The sequence below is a fragment of the Podarcis melisellensis genome (genome assembly GCF_964234715.1).
Source record: "Podarcis melisellensis genome assembly, chromosome: 8".
NCBI lineage: Eukaryota > Metazoa > Chordata > Lepidosauria > Squamata > Lacertidae > Podarcis > Podarcis melisellensis.
The window spans coordinates 62,328,755-62,348,279 of record NC_138540.1 but is presented as its reverse complement, the minus strand read 5'-3'; the positions used below and the strand labels follow the sequence as shown (position 1 = coordinate 62,348,279).

The 19,525-nt window shown below is 44.4% G+C and overlaps 2 protein-coding genes and 2 long non-coding RNA genes across 9 annotated transcripts in view; 2 read left to right on the top strand and 2 right to left on the bottom strand.

The window, feature by feature from the left end:
• The first annotated feature begins 1,033 nt into the window (after positions 1 to 1,033).
• ADPRS (ADP-ribosylserine hydrolase) lies at positions 1,034 to 11,391 on the top strand. 2 transcript variants are annotated; one of them, XM_081921498.1, is made up of 7 exons: positions 1,034 to 1,252; positions 2,041 to 2,172; positions 4,998 to 5,094; positions 6,531 to 6,738; positions 8,210 to 8,397; positions 8,512 to 8,612; positions 9,207 to 11,391. In XM_081921498.1, exons 1-7 carry the CDS (start codon positions 1,066 to 1,068, stop codon positions 9,497 to 9,499), a joined length of 1,206 nt encoding a protein of 401 aa, XP_081777624.1. In that variant the 5' UTR covers positions 1,034 to 1,065; the 3' UTR covers positions 9,500 to 11,391. The 2 variants fall into 2 exon arrangements, with proteins under 2 accessions (XP_081777624.1, XP_081777625.1); XM_081921499.1 differs by lacking the exon at positions 1,034 to 1,252 and adding an exon at positions 1,299 to 1,329.
• Positions 2,437 to 3,541, bottom strand: LOC309375674. Its single transcript, XR_014170997.1, has 2 exons — positions 2,992 to 3,541; positions 2,437 to 2,820 (listed from the first exon to the last, which is right to left on the bottom strand). It is a non-coding gene; the product is annotated as an uncharacterized lncRNA (long non-coding RNA).
• Positions 11,047 to 19,525, bottom strand: part of COL8A2 (collagen type VIII alpha 2 chain) — a 194,666-nt gene continuing 186,187 nt past the window's right edge. For all 5 annotated transcript variants that reach the window (XM_081921467.1, XM_081921466.1, XM_081921468.1 and 2 more), the window contains one exon: positions 11,047 to 15,223. In XM_081921467.1, the coding sequence (XP_081777593.1) occupies positions 13,302 to 15,223 (1,922 nt within the window). In that variant the 3' untranslated portion in view covers positions 11,047 to 13,301. The remainder of the gene's footprint in view (positions 15,224 to 19,525) is intronic.
• LOC309375676 lies at positions 15,234 to 19,266 on the top strand. The gene is made up of 2 exons (XR_014170999.1): positions 15,234 to 16,077; positions 18,791 to 19,266. It is a non-coding gene; the product is annotated as an uncharacterized lncRNA (long non-coding RNA).

Below are 19,525 nucleotides of genomic sequence, written 5' to 3'. Positions count from 1 at the left end.
GCAGCGTGGTGGCAGTGGGAGGCCCCATTAGCTAAAGTGGTGCTTCAGATTAAGAACAGTTTCAGGTTAAGAATGGACCTCCGGAACGAATTAAGTACTTAATCTGAGGTACCACTGTAAAGGCAAAAGACTCCAAATGGTGCACTCTTGCTTCTTGCTGGATAATTAATTTGCACACACACAAAAAGGGTTCTTATCCTGCACATGTGCAAATATCCCATCACTTTTCTAATCACAGGAAGTCTGATAAGAAAATTGACAGAAAATTGACAAATGGGAACTGTAAGATAACCACTAGCTGGTTGTATCACTTCTGTGTGAATGTATCTGGATGAATGCTCAATAAACATATCATCTGGAATCTCCCATACAGAACACAATTTACTGGGAATTAAGTACAATATTTTGGTAAGGCTTGCGCCCATGTCTAGGCACAACATGCTTAAGACTCTGGCCAAGTTAACTCCAGAGGTAGCACTGCTCTGATGGTGCTGGTGACCTAATGCATCAGTGATGTGAGATGCCAATATAGATTTAAAAAAACCCTTTTCCTATTAAAGTAGCTGACACCCCACACCCCCAAGGTCAGGTAAAACACCTGTAGGGTTGCAACCCAAGGACACAAAATGACAGGTGTGTCCTGTGCATGCCCTTCTTAGTATACAAAGCTATTCCGCGGTGGAATTTCGCTACTCCAGAAAGAGATTTATTTTTATTTCATCTAGAGTAAGAGAAGAAAGAGTTGTTCTTCTTCTTGACGCTGTGCTGTAACAATGCTAGGCTTGCCCAGGCATTTTTAAATGGGGTTTTTACATTTGCCTGCGGTCGATTCTTTTGTTTCGTTTTGTTGCTATGCCCTACACCGCCCCGTTCTCTGCCTAAACAAAGAGCGGCTGAGGGAAAAACTCAACGAGACACAAAATGCTGTTTTTTCACAAGGGCAACGGGACGGCGAAAGCGGCGACCACCTCCTCCCGTCGGCGGCTAGCGGGTCCACTGCAGCCGCGCGGGGGCGGCACGTGGCCGCCGGGGCCGCTCTTCCCGCCTCGAACGAAAGGAGCCAAGATGGCGGCGGCGGTGGTGGGGAGCGGTGGGGCCGCCGCGGCTTCTGTGCTGAGCCGAAGCCGGTTCCGAGGCTGCCTGCTCGGAGCGCTGCTGGGCGACTGCTTGGGCGGCGGCTTCGAAGCTTTCGAGACGGTCAACTTGGCGGAGCTGCTGCGCTTCGTGCGCTCGCTTCAGCCGCCCGAGAAAGGTAAAAGGAGGAGGGGCTGAGGCGGCCTCCGGAGTCAGCTGGGCCGCTTTTACCTCAGCAGATGGTGACCCTCAGGGGTGAGGGAGGCGGCCCTTCCTTTTCGGGGACTGGGGGGGAGGGAAAGCCCCCAATTTATTTGGGGCAAGCGACCCTTCCCCGCCGCCCCTCATACATTTATTCCCGAGGGGTCGGGGCGGCTCACGCCTCGGTGTGTCGTCGGGGCTGTGACATTTTCTCTACGGTAAACGGTGGGCAGTCACGAGAGGAAGACTAAGTGTCGTGCGATTATCAGCCCTTCCTTGCGAAGCTCCCCTTGCTTGGGGCTGCCTTCAGAGGCCGCAAATTCAACTTGCGCAGTTGAAGCTGGCTTTTTGGAGGTCTTGCTCAACAAGCCCGCTTTCTCGAAAGCGTCGGGGGGTTTTTTTGTTTTGCAGTAAGGGGAAGGCAAACGAATGATTTGACCCAACGGAGCCTAGCCTCCTCAAATCGGAGTGAATCCTCATTAAGTAGGGTTCTCCGCGTCGTCACAAACAGCAAACAGGTTGGGTGGGAAGCACCCAAGGTAACAGAAGATGCTGTATATGAGAGTGAGAGAGAGACCTTGGAGAGCCAAGCCTGAGGGTGCAGAGGACAAAAAGTGAATTTATTTCTGATGGAAACTTTTAAAGAAATGGCTTCCTGGCTCTGTGTATGGTCACTGTACAGATTCGGGGCATGGAATCTGAAGGGTGCACTCGGGTGCTTTTATTTTGGTTATTTTATTTTGGTTATTTTTAATGCCTTGACAGAACGGCCGGCCCAAGGCAGGTTGGCACCTGAGGCGCACCACAAAACATCCTCCCCAGCCAGGGAAGAAGGGGTGTGTGAAGATTTGCACCAGGAACAAGGGGGTTATACGGATCCACATAGGGAAGATTTGGGTGAGTAAAGATCTACATCAGGGACAATGTGCGGTGGGGGGGGGGGAATCAAAGCAGCCTTCCCTTTCCATTTTCTCCAGAGGGATGGGAGGATACAAGCCACATCTCTTGGTCACCCTGATGTACAGATGGCATTGGGGAGAGCGGCCACTGTGGAAGCAGTGTTAGAAACTCAGATATATACAGTGGTACCTCTGGATACGCACACCTCCGGTTGCGTATCCTTCAGGATGTGAACGCGGCAAACCCGGAAGTGTTTTTCTGGGTTTTGCCCCACGCGCGTGCACAGAAGCGGTCCCTCCGGTTGCGGAAACCTCGGGATCCAACCAGATCTCCGGAACGGATCCTGTCTGCAACCAGAGGTACCACTGTACACTAATCTCCAAATGACACCTTAAGCATAGGTTGCAGTTGCCACAACAGAATGTCTAGGTTCCATTTTCCCCCATGAAATTTATTGTTGTTGTTGTTATTAATAATAATAATTTCATTTCTATACCACTTTGTATTTTAAAGAAAAAATCTCAAAGCAGTTTATAACACATTAAACATCAAATAAAACGATCCAGAATAAAACAAATTCAAGCTTCAATGAAAATATTTCCAATCCTTCTATGTGACATTTTGTTTTCCCCATTTATTTACCTACTTACTGTATTTTTTGCACCATAACACTCACTTTTTTCCTCCTAAAAAGTAAGGGGAAATGTCTGTGCGTGTTATGGAGGGAATGCCTACGGGTGGCACGCCTATGGATTTTCCTCCTCTAAAAACTACGTGCGTGTTATGGTCGGGTGCGTGTTATAGAGCGAAAAATACGGTAATTTATATAGCTGCCCCATAGCAGAAGTACTCTAGGAAGCCAGTGTGGTGTTGGGGTTACAGTGTCATCCTAGGACCTGGAAGATCAGGGTTCAAATCCCCACTCAGTCATGAAGCTCACTGGGTGACCTTGGGCCAGTCACAGCCACTTAACATATCTCACAGGGTCATTGTAGGGATTAACTGAACCATGTATTCCTTGGAGAAAAAGGTGAGATAAAAATGCAATAAATAAGTTCTTCATCTTATCCTCTTAAGAAAGCTGGAGGGACCAGCTATATGGAATGTCATTTGCTAACCTGGCATCCAGAGATCTCCATGTGGTTGCAATTGGACCCGTGCTAGTTGCAAAATGCACCTGGCTCCTTGGGAATTTTTAACACTCTGGTGGCAGCAGCAGGTGCTTTGTTCCTAGGATGCTGCATCTGCTGCCCCTGTGGATCCTGCCACCCAACGTGGTCACCTCACCTTGCCTCATGAGTGGGCTGGCCCTGCTTGCCAGCTGCTCTGAGCATTCTTTTTACAGTGAAAGGAATATAAATTGTTTTAAAAAAGAGTCTTTATTGACTGAGGGCAGTATCAAGTAGTTCCATTAGTGCAGGAACTTTTGGCTGTGGAACAAAACATGTCCTTCCTTTCTCTGAAACCCTCTTAAATTTATTCTGGGTTTCCCCGAATAATTTGAGGAGTGCATGAGGAGAGGAGAGGAAGTTCCACTGTGCAAATGGAAATCCTTGCACTAATGGAACTACAGTGGTGACTCTGGATAGGAACTGGAACCGTTCTGGAGCCCCGTTCGCATCTTGAAGTGAACGCAACCCATGTCTATGTGTGCGCGGGTCGCAATTTGCCGCTTCCGCGCATGTGCATGACATCATTTTGAGTGTTTGCGCATGCACGAGCGGCGAAACCTGGAAGTAACATGCTCCGTTACTTCCGGGTCACCGCAGAGCGCAACCCAAAAACGCTCAACCTGAAGCATATTCAACCCGAGGTATGACTGTACTTTATTAGAGCATAAGCTCTCAATGACAACATTCTGCTTCAGCAGGTGTATGAGATTTAATCCTAAATTGGCAAGCATACGTATTTATGAAAACTTGTACATCCCACCCTTTTAGAGTAAAAACAGTTCCTTCAGCGTAGCTTACAGCATTAGGATTCCATAAAACAATGACAAAAAGAGAGAGTGGCAGCCACATTTAGCACATAAAAACAATTCTTTACCTCATAAAATAAAAAGATCCTCAGTAAGCAGCAAATAACAATGAGGGGCTGCTTTGGGGGAAAGGGTGGAATACAAATTCAAGCATCATTATTTAATAATAATAATAAAGTGTGTATTATACATAATATGAAAATTAGGTATTTTTAGCGTCTCCACCCAGATTATGGAACACTTTTATTTGTTCCATAATCTGGGTGGAGACACTAAAAAGACCTATGCGCGTATTGTGGCAGGGATCTGGAGCAAAGGAAAATAAAATGCAAAATGAACAGTCAGCTGACAATTACCTAAAGCAAAATAGTTACAATGGCAAATTGGTGAGCCTTTGGTGTAATGAAAAACATGCTCTGGAAATTCTTCTGTTGACTACCGCCATGGAAATAACCTAATTTTGCCATATCATGTTATAATAAGATGTTTGTTTATAATTGTTGTTATTGCACAGTGCCAGTATTATAACTGCAGACAGGGAGTGTCTGGTTGTGAGCTCTGGTATCTCTTTTCCCCACCAAGTGAACGTTTTATCTGAGCCCCACTTGTGTGTGTTTTGAATGCTAAGATTATTCAGAACTCAGTAATGGGTGAAGTTCTCTGAACATGTACAGAGTGACCTTCTTCCTCTAGGATTGCCTGATACCTCTTTATCAGTTAACTACTCTTCCCAAATTTTTATTGAGGGGAAAGAGGAAAGGGAAAAGAACACACTCAGCACACATCCACGTGCTTTCTAGTCTATCCATCGTATGCTGACATTTCTGTACTTCCTACCTTGTAGGAATCCACTTCTACAGTGATGACACAGCTATGACTCACTCGATAGTGAGGTCACTACTAGCCAAGCAGGACTTTGATGAAGTGGATATGGCAAAGCGGTAAGGAGGGTGCTGTAGTTACAAGAGATCTTGAAGAGTAGGTGTGGAAAATCTCTTTCAGCTTGAGATCCTGGACAGGTGCACCCAGTCACAGTTCACAGTAATGGGCTGGATGGACTGATGGGTTTGACAAAGAAATCATTGAAATGGACTCTGTCCCTTTTTATTTTTATGATTATTCATTCCTTTCTGTATCCTAAAACGCTTCTCAACTGCTTCCGTGGGAGTAGGAACTTGCACGTTCACATTGTTTTTTGAAAACTTAAAAAGACAAGGCAATGATCCTGTGCAGATTTACTCAGAAGTAAAATCTACCCTGTTCATTGGGACTTAGCTCTCAGTATATGAGTGCAACTTAAGGCATCTTTGTGTAGAGTTTCCTGCATGCTTACCCAACCATACCAGTTTTTAACAAAAATGAAATGTCCTGGAGGCTTTTTGTGTGGCGTGGTGGGAAAAGGGGTGAGAGTTTATGTAAGCATTTCTCTTCCCAGGTTTTGAGGAATTTCTCAGTCCTCCTTTTTTGTGTTAGGCAAGGAAAAGAAAACCTTCCCAGAGTTTCCTTTATTCTTATCTGATTGTTTCCACTACAGAGATGTACATGTTTGGCAACGTCTAGGGTGCTTCTTTGCATGTATTTCCTAAACACACAGGGACAGCCCCTAAGATACTGTTGAAGAGGGCTTGAGAAGAATCTACGTCCTGTGTGAAATAGAGTTGCGAACTTTAACTTGATTAAGTAGCATGATCAGTTAATTCACCCACTTTGCCACTGCTGGGCAATCAGGCACTGTACTTATTGTTCACCTATTGGCACCTGTGGAAGACCTTCCTTTTCCAACAAGCCTTTTAAGTGGAAATTTTTATCCCAGTCCCCCAATGATTGGCATTGGGACCTGTGCATTTTAACTTGTTCATATATGATCTAAAAATTAGGAGAGAACAGTGCAGTAGTCAGGTTTGCTGAAAGAGGAGTAGACCAATTAATTTGTGGAGGCAAGGGCTATCAGTGGCTATTAGCCATGATGTCCGTGCTCTGCCTTTCCAGTAGGAGGCAGCAATACATACTTCCAAATACCAGTTGCTGGAAACCATAGGAGGGGAGTGTGCTCTTGTGTTCATATTTTGCTCGCTGGTTTCCCACAGACATCTGGTTGGCCACTGTGAGAATAGATTGCTATTCTTATGTTCTTATGTAGTCTTATCTTCATTGGCCTAGAAATTGAATTTATATGTGTTTTCTTATTGGTTTTCTTAATGGTAAATTGCTTTGGGATGTTTCATGGGAAGCAATTTATAAATGAAATAAATATATCCTCCAAATTCACCCTGCTAACTGGACAAACTAGGCACTATTCTTTTTTCATATTAGCAGCTGTCCAGTGATAGCTCAGAGAATGTAAGTGGAGTTGCATTTCAACATAGTCTCCCTGCAGGTTTGCTGAAGAATACAAGAAAGACCCTGACCGCACCTATGGCGCCAGTGTGATTACTGTATTCAAGAAACTTCTTCGCCCAAAATGCAGAGATGTGTTTGAGCCAGCGAGACAGCAGTTTAATGGGAAAGGCTCCTATGGGAATGGTGGTGCCATGAGGGTAGCAGGCATTTCACTAGCTTACTCTAACGTTCAAGACGTAAAAAAGGTTTGTTGATTTCTTATATGTAGCCTGCTGAAATAATGCTGACTACATAACAATAAAAGCGCATCACAAACATTGTCCTAGGCTGGATGGACATATCTGTGTGTATGGAATGCTGTCTCCAACAACAGTTAGTGCTGGCATTAACATCTTTCCAGTGCCACGTTGACATGTATGATGCTTACTGCTGTTTCTGGGTGTGCATGGTTTTTTTGGTGTGTGTGTGTATTGCGTCATTAAACTGGATGGCGCTTTTTACTTGTGCATGTAATTTGCATATTAGGTGACAGATAAATAAATAATAATATGTTAGTTTAATTAGCCGAGATATGCAACAGTCTCATATCTGCATGGGCCATTGTTTTTGTAATATTTGCATAAACTCTGTAAGGAGCAATCCAACAATATCATCCCCCATAATCTCTCCAATGCAGCCATTTGCTGGTTGCTGTGCTTGTGGGATGTCAGATAAGAGTTACAGGATTTGGTCCTGCACATTGTGGTGCCAATATCTTAGGAAGTTGCGGCAGTTGTACCTACTGTTATAGTAGTGTTGGTGGGAGCTCTCAGGGACTTGAAAGTGAATGGTGTGTGTGTGTAACAGTTCCCCTCACATGTACTGTGTGGTCATGACATTGAGAAGAGTCATGTTGCAACATGCAAAAAGTCTTAGGCAGGGTGGTAGCAGCATCGGACTAAGGAGCAGTATCAGAACAGATTGAAGAGAATTCTTTTCGTGTTGTGATATCAGAGAAGTTTAGAAAAGTTCATTCAGGATTTTTATAATTTGTTGCCAGAAGCCATTTATTTATATGGCTTGTAAAAAATGATGAAACAGATTCAAGGAAAGTAAGTCCACTAATAACTACCACCAGATTCAGAGACAAAATTCCTCTGAATAAGGAGTTGCTGAGGAACAACAAGGGTGGGGGTAGTGCTTTCATGTATTGTTGGTGGGCTTTCTGAAAGCATTGGGTCAGCCACTGTGGAGACAGGCTAAGAACATATGAGCCATGCTGCATCTGGCTAAAGGGCTATTTAGTCCAACTTCATTCCTGTCCTCATAGTGGTCCTTAAGGAAAGCCCATAAGCAGGACCTGAGCAGAACATTTCTAACTTGTTCCCCAGCAACTGGTATTCAGAGGCATACTGCTTAATAGCTAGAAGCCACTGACAGCTATATCCTCCATGAGTTTGTCTAATCTGTTCTGAATTTTCTCACATTCAGCTTCAGATAGTGGCCTGGTCTAGCAGGGTTGCCTTACCTTCTTAGGTTCAACTGCATATATTGATACTGTGGGTAAGTCAGAAAGGCAAGGGAGTCCTTAGACTGCTTTGTCACTGCTTCCTACAACATTTGTTGCCAGCATCTGTCAAAGAAGATGCTAGGCAGGTAAGACATGTACCCTGTTGGTTTAAGACATGCACCCTTCTTCAGGCTTAATTTTTACAACAATGTCTTCTGCTTCTGCAGTTTGCCAAACTGAGTGCTGAATTGACCCACTCCAATTCCTTGGGCTATAATGGAGCCATACTGCAGGCTTTGGCAGTTCACTACGCTCTACAGGCTGTAGAGTTGAATCGGGAGAAGTTCGTGGAGCAGCTGATAGGCCACATGGAGGAAGTGGAAGCAGATGACAAGTCTGTTGCGGATGCACGGATGTAAGTAATAGCCATCTGAGGGCAGGCTTACATTTATACTTGGCTGTAACACAAGGGGGCAGCATACCCTTCCCCCTTTGAAACACATGCCTCAACCCAGTCTCTCATCTCCAGGCTGGGCTATGAGGAGTTGCCATATTCAAAGCGTCTAAAGAAGATCAAAGAATTTTTGGAGCAGAGCACCGTGTCAAAATCAGATGTGGTGTCAGAATTAGGTATGTACAATATTGAGCACAAGGCATGGACTCCCATTTTGTGACCAGAAAACAGTAAAACACTAATCTGTAGAATTGTAAAATTCAAGCATGTGGTTTATTTAAATCATCAGCATTGGGGAGGAAGTAGATAGAATAGTAAAATATTTGCTCAATTGTGTGTGAGAGAGTGGATGAATTGTGGGAGGTTTAAGACAAATTATCTTCACACAGTGCTTACTTGGCTGTTGGAAATTTTCATAGGATGTTATGAAAGTTGTGGTATAAATAGCTTAAACACATACATACACATGAGTTTTTAATGGTTAGGTCTTTTGGGAACTACCTGTTGATAGGCAGAAATGCAGCTTCAGCATTCAGAGTAGCCACAATTCCAAGTATCTGATCTTGGAGGTGCACACTAGGATGTGTTTATAGCCAGCATAACATGCTTGTGGATTTATGTGAGGCATAATGGTCATGTATATAACGGTATGGGTACACACACATACACGTTTCTATAGTAATCACTTTGTACTGAATATAATGAGTTTATGGTGGAAGGCTAGATGCATGTGCTGTTGCTTGCTAAAAGGGAATTAATTCTTTTGTCAGGCAATGACATTGCAGCCCTGCGCTCTGTCCCCACTGCTATCTATTCCTTTCTGCGCTGCATGGAGTCTCACCCAGATATCCCTGAGGACTTCAACAGTCTGCAACGGACCATTGTCTACTGCATCTCATTGGGTGGGGATACAGACACCATTGCTACAATGGCTGGGGCAATTGCTGGGGCGTATTATGGGGAAGAGCAGGTGCCCCAAAGCTGGAAGTATAGCTGCGAATCTTTTGAGGAGACAGAGAAGTTGGCTGACAGCTTGTATGAACTCTACTGCCAGCGGATTTGAGCCATGGAAAAAGGAACCCTGTACCTCGTCATCAGAACTGTGTTTCTGTTTCATCTTCCAAAGAAGAACTCGTTTGCAATGTGGGGCTTCTTTTCCCTCATGGGAAACATGCCTAGGATATTTTGTGTGGCAGATAAAGGTTCCTCTTGTAACCAATTGCTCAAAGTGCCAGTTGCTTTCTGCTGCATACATAATATCTTGCTCCTCTTACAGTCTCTGATTTTTAGACTTTTATTATTAAATCTCAGTTGGAGTCGAATCTCTCTCAGTTCACTATGCCCAAGTGTTGGGAACCCTTGGTACTGAGCTCTGCTAGGAGCAAGGTAAGGATTTGTAAGCATTGTTATGGTGCAAATTCATCAAACGGTAGCTACAGAAATTGCTTTTGGATTTCCTGTGTGGTTGCAAAAGCCAGAGGACGAAAGACTGGACTCTCTTGTCTTGTAACTGAGTAATCTTGGAGTACTTGAAATCTGGAGATTTTACATATGTCTTCGATAACCAGGAATGTGTGTTACCAGTAGTAAATTTAAAATCAAGTAAAATACACTGCTGCCCTCAATAGAAAACAAAAGGCCAAATGGATGGTGCATCCTCCTAAGTTTGAAGGGGAGCAGGTGCCACATTTCTGTCCACCCAGCATGCCTGTCTGGACTCCAGTGCCACCAGATGTCCACGTCGGGGACTATCATTTGTGCAAATGTGCAAAATCCAGATCACATGACCCTACCTCCTCTGAACTTTGTGGTGGTGGTAGAAGTAGTGCAATGCCCCCAAGGAAAATGGCTCAGGATATCCTCCTACCTGGTTTGAATTCTTATTTGTTTTTAAGAAACAAATTAGAGTTTAAATTCTAACAAACTCTAAACCAAAAGCACTGTTGGTGTCAATGTTTGTGGCACTGCCACCTTTCTCGTGAGACCTCCCTGTGCATACAGTGGCCTCTGGGTCAGTCCTTAGCTGTCCTGGTCAGCTTGAAAACCTTCTGTTTGTTCACAGTGGTGATCAAAGGGCTTGCTCTAAAGACAAGGAGTGAAAATACAATTATTACTATTATTTATTGAATTTGCTAGTCGCTTTAGATTGCCCAAGGCAACCCAAAGTGACTTACAAACAAACAATATTTACATTGGCATGATTTTTGCAGGCAGTAATGTGAAATGCAAATCTTTTTGTAAAATAAGATTTATTGATGTTGGGTCAATACAATCAAGTACTGTAGTTTCAGTTCAAAAGTGAAGACCAGTTTTTGATCACAAAACAAGAGTGCATTTTAAAACCAAATTTACTATGAAACAGTGCATGTAACATAAGTATTTACAAAACTAAAAATTCGCTATATACTAGGTTAGCAATGAAGATACTAGAGGCAAATTTCTTTTCTTTAAAAGAGAGAGAATTTGTATATAAAAATGCATATTGTAACGCACAGTTCAAAGTAGTTTCCAAACCTGATCTTTCTGCTGACTGAAACCTAATTCCCACATGCTCTCCAACAAAAAACCCCCAAACTTTGTCATAGACAATATCTGGCATCTCATTAAAAAAAAAAAAAGCTAACTCATGTGAATCAGCCTCTTCATCCCACACTTCATTTCTTATGTGTAATAACAGCCTCTATATTAAGAAGTTTAAAAAGTTGTATAAATGCAGAAGGGTTATGCCCTGTATGAGAGAAGGGAAGAGTGAGGCTGCAGAACAGCACCCATGAAACAAAACAATTTAGTTTGGAGATAAATGTGCTTTTTGTCATTGTGTTTTCTGTCTTACCAGTCAGATCGCAAATGTTGAATCTCCAAAGGAGCTGAAAAAAGAGGTTATCTCTGTGTTAGAACACAGTATAAATAAATTGTGTACCAACACACCCAGGAGCAATTCTGGGGTTTATGTGATTCTCTGTTGCTGTTAGAGTACTTATCCACCACACTTTCAATCTCTGCCAATCTGACTTTTAAATAGTAACACATTTTCTTAGATCTGATGGTGTTAAAAATGGAAGCTTAATACTCTACTTCACAGAAAAATAGACTTAAATTTAGAGCACCAGTCTCTTGGAAGCCTTCTTCCAATATTAGGCACGTAGAAAATGTGTGCACTTGGCTTCTTCAGTTTTAGCCTGTGGTGACCCAATGTGAAACCAAAGATGTTATTGCAAGCAGAGTGTGCCTTTGGCATTCTTGTCCTCTCCAGGAATTTAGAAAACATCAGATGGAATCAGAAATCTTGGGCCTATTCTTTTGCTTGTGTCTAAATCATACAAGTTTAAGTTAAATGAAGGAAAGAAGAAGAGGCAGTTGGCAGCGCAGCTGAAATAGCAGGTGACCTAAATTTCAATTCTCCAGCATCCATCTATCAGTGTTAGTTATTTTTACAAACCAAAATGTGATTATTTTTTTCTCTCTCAACCATCGCCCTAGAATACTTGTTCACAAATTTAAAGTTCACTGCATTTTAATGTTTAAATACCTTTATCTACATTAAACCTGGGAGATTGAACTAAGCCACTCTCGCTGTATTGTTGGCATCCTGGACACTTGAAAAGAAGCTCTGAACTATGAACTGGATTAATTCCATCTATTTTTTTCATAACAGGGCTAAACAGTAAGAGGCTCTTGCTTATTTTTATGTGGTATCACCAAAACAGCATATTATTTCTCCAAGATGAGAGAGCTCACTCTTCAGCAATTTAAGGGTATGTGTTACCACTTCTGAAAGCACTGTACACATGATCAGTTATCCCAAAATCTGTGAATAACCTTGTAAGGCAGGTGACATTTCAAGCATTATTGAGAGAAAGTGGTAAAAAAAGACAAATTATTCTTTTCCAAAATCACATAAATCTTTGCACACAACACTTTGCACCTTTTTAATAGATATTGCACTATACTGAATAACATTAAGTAGCTAATAGCACCGTTGTAGAAATGATTGAATGGAAAGTTACCATGAAATCTACTTTTTTTAAAAATCAACATTTTTATGGTGGTTGGGTACTTCCACCACCCTGAACAACAAATAAGTTTACACATCCTGAAAAAAATGGTCTTTTAACTGGCACTTCGAAGATAACACAAGTCAAGCTAGTAGCAACTGAACCTATATCTGCAGTGCCTTTACACTGGTTTTGTCAGACAACAGCGTTCATAGAACTATCTTTTTAGGCTGCTGACTCATGAAGGATATTTAGCTACTTGATTTGCTTAGGGACTATCAAGCATGTGCACTTTAGGGAGTCCTGTTTTTTGTAGAGGATCACAAAAGTCTCTGGCTTTGGAATATGTTTCACTTGCCATCCCTTTCCCGTATACCTCTGATGGCATGATTTAAAGATGTGTTAAGCATTGTGTAAAAGGTGCTCATGCAAAGCATTCCACAATTAATTCATCACTTTGTCACAATTTGACTGACTTGAATCACACTTTTAGAGCAGAAAGATTAAAAGTGAACAAATGCTAAATTTGGAAGGTGGTGTCTTAAGTTGATACGTCACACAACCTGCAGATCCCCGAGTGCTGCTGTCCATCGCATGCCTTCCGTGCATCCTAAGAGAACTGACGGGCAGCTAATCCTCAAGTTAGCATCTGTGGTCAATGTGCAGTCACTAGGGTAAACTAAATTCTGAATACAAAGATGGTATGAAAACAACAGCAAAGTTTTCTCTCTCAAATTATCTTCTCAGCTTGGTCAAAATAGTTCCACACACCATTGGTTTTCACCATCTTCCCAGTGACACTTTTTTATTTTATTTTTAACAGACAAGTTTATGGCTACAGTGGATTAAAGGAGGTGTGCCCAACAGCTGTTATGTAGGGCAGAGAAGGAATCCAGAAAAAGATGAATGGATGTATTCAGTGGAGTACAGACCGTTGGCCTGATCCGATGGCATTTGGATCCAGACCTGGTCATTCTCTTTGAGTTCAAGCACTGCACTACCGGAAGCTTGGTCCAAGTAGCCTTTTTTGTATTCATCGTAGGTATAGGTGGCAGGCACGTTGTTTTTGTAAAGTGCCACCCAGACATTAGTTCCTTTAACGTGCACGTGATAGGCAAAATAATAGATGCCAGAGATGGGACAAGTGAAGATTCCTGTCACTGGGTTATAGCCGTTGTGACCATTGTACAAAGTCCTGTCGAATTTTACTGGCATTCCTGAGGCTGGGAATGGTGATGTTAAGATGGCAGTGAAGGCAGGTACCATCTGGGCAGATAGTTCCCCTCGGCCAAACTGCGGCTTCCCAGGCTTGCCATTCCCCAGAACTGCTCCCTCTACACCTCCATTTGGCAAGTGGAGGCCAGCAATCCCAGTCTCATCAAACATCCCGGGTGCTCCTGGGGGTCCAGGTGGCCCTGGTGGTCCTGGAAGCCCATTTAATCCAGGATTTCCTGGAACCCCTGGTGGCCCACTGGGACCTACAATACCCGGCTCCCCTACTTTGCCATTTCCTGGTTGGCCTGGGAGGCCAGGCTCTCCTTTCAGTCCTGGTAAACCTTGGGGCCCCATTGGACCAGAAGGGCCTTGCAGACCTGGTATCCCTGATGAGCCTCTGAGGCCTGGTTGCCCTGGAATACCAGAGTCCCCCTTTGGGCCCATGGGCCCTGTTATCCCAGGGACCCCAGGGAGACCAGCGAATCCACCTTCCCCCTTGGGGCCCATTGGGCCAGGCATCCCTTGTGGTCCAGGCAATCCTCGCTCCCCAGGAATCCCTGGCTTCCCCACAAAACCGCTAGGCCCTTGGTCCCCACGCATACCTGGTAGCCCTGCAGGCCCACTTGGTCCAGCTTCACCTTTAGGGCCTGGAATGCCATGTTTACCTGGCATACCCATAGAACCAGGAATCCCAGGGGCCCCTGTGATACCAGGGGGACCCATTTCACCTGGCTCACCATCCATTCCGGGCTCCCCTTTTTCTCCGCTGATTCCTGGCACACCTGGTTGCCCACGATCTCCCTTTAAGCCAGGCAACCCAGGCTTCCCGTACCCTGTAGGCCCAGGCATGCCAGGAAGGCCACGGTGACCAGGTTCTCCCTTGGGGCCCATATGCCCTTGCAATCCAGGCACACCAGCTGCCCCTGGCACACCAATTCCATCCACACCTGGTGGGCCACGTGGGCCCATAGGGCCAGGCTGCCCAATGAGCCCTGGCTCTCCTGGAAGCCCTGGGTCACCTTTGCCACCTGGAGCACCAGGCAACCCATCAAGTCCAGGTTTCCCAATTCCCTGTGGCCCCGGAGGTCCTGCAGGGCCTGGGGGGCCTCCGTTTCCCCGCGGCCCTATCAACCCTGGCTTCCCAACTCCATTTTCACCCTTCATGCCACGCTCGCCACGCGGACCGGGCTCTCCTTTGGCCCCAGGCTCCCCCCGGAATCCTGGCAGGCCTGGGCTTCCTGTTGCGCCTGGCTTTCCGTTCACAGAAATGCCAGCTGGGCCAGGCACTCCTGGAGGGCCTGGCAAGCCTCGTGGCCCTTGGTCTCCTCTCATGCCCGGCTCACCATTAATTCCAGGCATCCCTTTCATACCTGCCTTGCCAGGGAGCCCTGGGATGCCTGGTTTGCCAATGCCAGAAAAGCCAGGTGGGCCTGCGGGGCCTGGTTGGCCGTGGAGCCCTGGTTTGCCAATGCCGGGTTTCCCAGGGTAGCCAGGTGGGCCAGGAGGTCCTCTTAGGCCAGGCTTTCCAGGAGGTCCAGGTTCTCCTTTGAGGTCCATTGGCAGCAGTGGTGGCATATCTGCGAAGAGAAGCACATCAGTATGAATTGGGAAAGAAAGGACTGGCAACTAACATTTTGGAAGCCAAGGGAAATGTAGATGCATGCCGTCTCTTCAGCTCCAACTACCAATGGCTCCCAGCACCATTATTGGTTAAACTTCCTTCTGTTGCTCTCAGAACATAGTATCTGGGTAGGTAACAACCTTTGTTGCCTGAAAGTCTTGAGTAGACACATTGATGCCATCAAAGGACATTGCACAAGAACAACATCATATTTCCAAATATGTATTTAGATTTGAGGTCCTTTGGAATAATTAGCTGCATTTCTGCATTGTGACAATTAAACAGCATAATCCAGACAACTCCAAAATAAGAACAAGTGATTACGTTTCTGCATATGCAAAAGCACCTGTACAAGAGGGTGACAGATGGAGGTAAAGGCTTGGTGGTAGATACCAAGCCCCTTAAGAAAACTACATTCGTAAAGAAACCTAGCTTGCAAGATGCACAAAACAAAGAACAGTGCTCAGGCAGGCCTCCTGCTTTTCTGTTGTTGAAACTGTGCTAAACTTACATTCTTTTAAATGCCATGGTGTTCCCCTAAAACTCATGAGTGATGTAAAAGAGCCTTTGTTCACTTTACACGATGCTGAGTTTGAGTCCACCCCCCTGCATGTACTTCTGTTTAAGCACTGTCTTGATGCAGCGATAGACAGGATCAACACCATCTCTTCAAAAGAAAGAAAGTCTCCAGAGATTTGGCCATTGTGAAACAGTTTCCCTCAGCCAATGGGAGACTAATTCTGCAAATGAAACACACATGCGAGGAAAAAGACCCAGATGGCATTGACAAAGCAGCCCTCATTCCAGTAGGTGAGTGTATGGAATACACTTATCTTATTTTAAAATCTGAAAAATTAGCACCAGACATTCCTGATGTTACTCTCCTCCTGTTAGTGGAAACATTTGTGGCTTATCTGCATATCAAAGGCCTTGCCCACATCCACTGTCCTAGCTAGGGTTGCAAAAGCATCTCAGGAAATCCTTGCCCATATAGCTCTTAAGTGGCCACAGTAGTAATGCAGCCAAAGAGCCATTTAAGCTTGTATGCTCAAGCAAGTTTTTTTTCGTTCTCTTTCGGCGCCCGGAAAAAATGCTTTCCCGAGGAAAATTATTTCAGTATGTTCTTATGCTGCAGTTAATAGTTTGAGAAGAATTAGCTTTCTAGGTCATCAGAACAAGGAAGCAGTCAGGCCTACAAGGCAAGGGAATGAGAGTGAAAGAAAAAACAACACACACACACACACCAGTCTTATGAAAAGGAATTGGGAGGTGGGGGAGAGAGGTGGAAAGGGAATGAACAGATGCAACTTTGCCAACTTCAGCCGGTCAGGAAAGCAGACAGGAAAACCAAACCGGGGACGCTAGCACGGAGAAATTGGGACACTGCAGCCTTGATGTGATCCAATTTCAAAAGAATTATGTCTCGCCGCAGAAACAGAGTGTGTGCTCAACAGCAACAGTGTTTGTATGGGGGTTTATGCCCTCCCACTGAGGCATGAGGAGAACCTCAACTAGTGCTTAAAGGCTACACCCACCAAGAAAGGGGGGGAGGGAAAGCCTGGTGGGTGTTAAGGAAAGGTTTCTTCAATTGATGGCCCCCATTTCTCTTAACATCTGAGCTCTGCCTCTTCTTGAATGGGATTGTTCTTCACATTCTAACTGTTATGGGAGGCTCTTTGTTTTAGTGTATTTCATTCTTGATTTTAGTTAGCTGCCGTGAGTGATGCATAAACACTAAGCCCTTTGCACTCATATAGTCATAGTCCGTCCCCCCCACTTTCCCATCTACAGTGGGGATAATAATACTGGCCTATGTTAAAAGGTTGCAAGAATTAACGTAATTTAAAATGGAGAATGTATTTGAAGTGCTGTAAATTCTCAAAGGCACTACATCAATTTTCTAAAACCAGATCCATGCCTCTGATGATAAATCCTCATCAAGAGCCATTTCAAGAAAATCAGTTGCCAAAGTTTTTCCTGACACTGCAAGTCATGAACAATTAAATCAAAAATGTTGTTGCTAGGAACCTGCTAGGAGAAGTTTCTTTTTTGCTTTGCTCTGCAGGTAGGCTTAGTTAAAGGTGATGGTGGAAGCAGAATACCTCTGCACATAAAAGCAAAAAAGATTGATCTAACCATCACCCTGACATGTTATGTGTTTTATTTGCAGGGATGTTGTCTGCTTCTGGGAAGGAGCACATATGCAATCAACTCCCACTCCCTGGTAGACTTCAGAAAAATGCCTTGACACTTGATTGTGCTGGCAGTACAAAATGTGTTTGTGGCCCTTTAGATCACAGGTGGAGAAGAAATCTGATTTCATTTTCAAAATGTTCTCCATCTGAACAATCCTGCAAGGTCTTTTACTGATCCTATTTTACAGGTGGAGAACTTAGGTCAGAGACCAAATGCCGTCCAGAGTGCCTGGGGCAATCCAGCTAGATGGGCAGGGTATAAATAATAAAACTACTATTGTTTTTGTTATTATTAGTTAGTCACACACTTTAATAAACACACTTAACCTGGCTGTATTTACTCTGGAGAAAAAGCAGCTTCAGGCCCCAATCTGGATTACGCTTCTGATTCAGGCTGTGGCAACTTTCTCCTGAAAATCACTCTGTACCTGGCTTCCTCCGGAGGAACCAGTGATGGGATCATGGCAAACCCCAATGTTTTCATTGCACCTAGACTTTCCCAGTTCCTGTGGTTCTGTTCCCGTGGTTCTGTTTGTGTCTCAAACAGACAAGCTTCCTCCTCAAGCTGCCTTTGATATTGCAATTTGGAAACTGTGACTTTGAAAGACTGCAAATTCCAGAAACAGCCACTGGGTGGTGGTGTTACATAAAACATCAGCATTTTTCCATTGGCTATGGCCATCACCTGATCATGAAGCTATTCACATCTTCATATTTGTCCCCCCAGTTTACTCCGGCAATATACTTTTCTTGCCTTGTAAAAGGCACTGGGGCTAAGCCAGGGCTCTGGTTCAAGCCCTTATGCCTGCCTCCTCGTTTTATTTTCTTACTTGAGAACTCGAAGTGCATATTTTCCACATTCAGAGTATGTTCTCTGCATGCTTTTGAATAGTTAGTTATCATGTCCCCAGAACATTTGTCTTTTCTGAGCAGTCACCATGCTGTAAGTTAGTCCTTGGGGAAAATGCAAAGTGTTTGCACATTCACAGGATGCTATGTCAGGCCACTGGTCCATCTAGCTCAGAACTGTCTACTCTAAACTGACTGGCTCTTCAATGTTCCAGTTAATTCCATTGGATCTAACTGTCAGTCCTTGGAAAAAGAGTGTGTGCAGGTACTTTCTCCCTCTTGTGGGTGGGGCCACGGGTGTAGAGGTGTGTTTTTTTTGGAGGGGGCTGCTGGAGTGATGTACCCCATGCTTGAGCTAGAGAATGAGTGGGAGTGAAGGGGAGGAAGGAGGTGGAAAAGCCTAGTTCTGAAACCTGGACAAATCTTCCTTGCTTGCCTGATCAGCTTTTCTTTCTTTTCTTTTGTTGCCTCTCACCCAGGGTGTGCTGCTGCTGCTGCCTGCTGTTTTCACAAACACAGCCTGCTCAGTGGCAACAAGAACACATTGGAAGAAATAAACACTAGCACAGAGAGATACTTGAATCTCAGCCCATCAGCAGCCAAAAATGTTACTTCTCAGTAAGGCTGTGCTGGAGTTTGTGCTTTGTTTTGTTCTCCTTGGCTGCAGTTCAGATAAGAGCTTCACAACAGCTGGAAAAGGCAGGGAAAAAGAAAAGAAGACCTTTGCTCCCTTTAATGCTACATAGAAGGGTGTGCGTGTGTCTTTTAACCTCCTTACATACCACATTTAAACATCTGATGAGCCTAGTTGGTTGAGCAGTAATTCCTGTGCAAGAGATGCCCATCTTCTCTGCTAGCCTTTAAGACACCTGGGTAAAAAGATACCTTTTCCCTTACTCTCTCACAGTTCTATAAATTATAATTCTGCATCAGCAATACACGTACTCTGGAATGATGCTGAGAAACATCTTGTTCTATCACCAAATGCAACAGACACCATGAGGTAGAGTGAGGCAGCTGCCTCAAGGGGCGGGTACTGAGGGAGGGAGCGCAGTGCTCTCAGGACAAGGGACACATGATCCTATTTGGCTGCCCCACTGACCCGCCTAGCAGTTGCATTTTACACTAGCTGCAGTCTCCAAACTCTCATAAAGGGCAGTCCTCTTCGAGGCAGCAGCAGTTGGCACAGAGCATGAGGAACTAGAGGGCTGAGT

What these genes read in the sequence shown, in the direction of transcription:
- ADPRS (XM_081921498.1), top strand. Translation starts at nt 1,066, where the DNA reads ATGGCGGCGGCGGTGGTGGGGAGCGGTGGGGCCGCCGCGGCTTCTGTG. An exon ending in GAAGTGGATATGGCAAAGCG is followed by an intron (nt 5,095 to 6,530) that starts GTAAGGAGGGTG and finishes GTCTCCCTGCAG; the next exon opens with GTTTGCTGAAGAATACAAGA. An exon ending in ACGTTCAAGACGTAAAAAAG is followed by an intron (nt 6,739 to 8,209) that starts GTTTGTTGATTT and finishes CTGCTTCTGCAG; the next exon opens with TTTGCCAAACTGAGTGCTGA.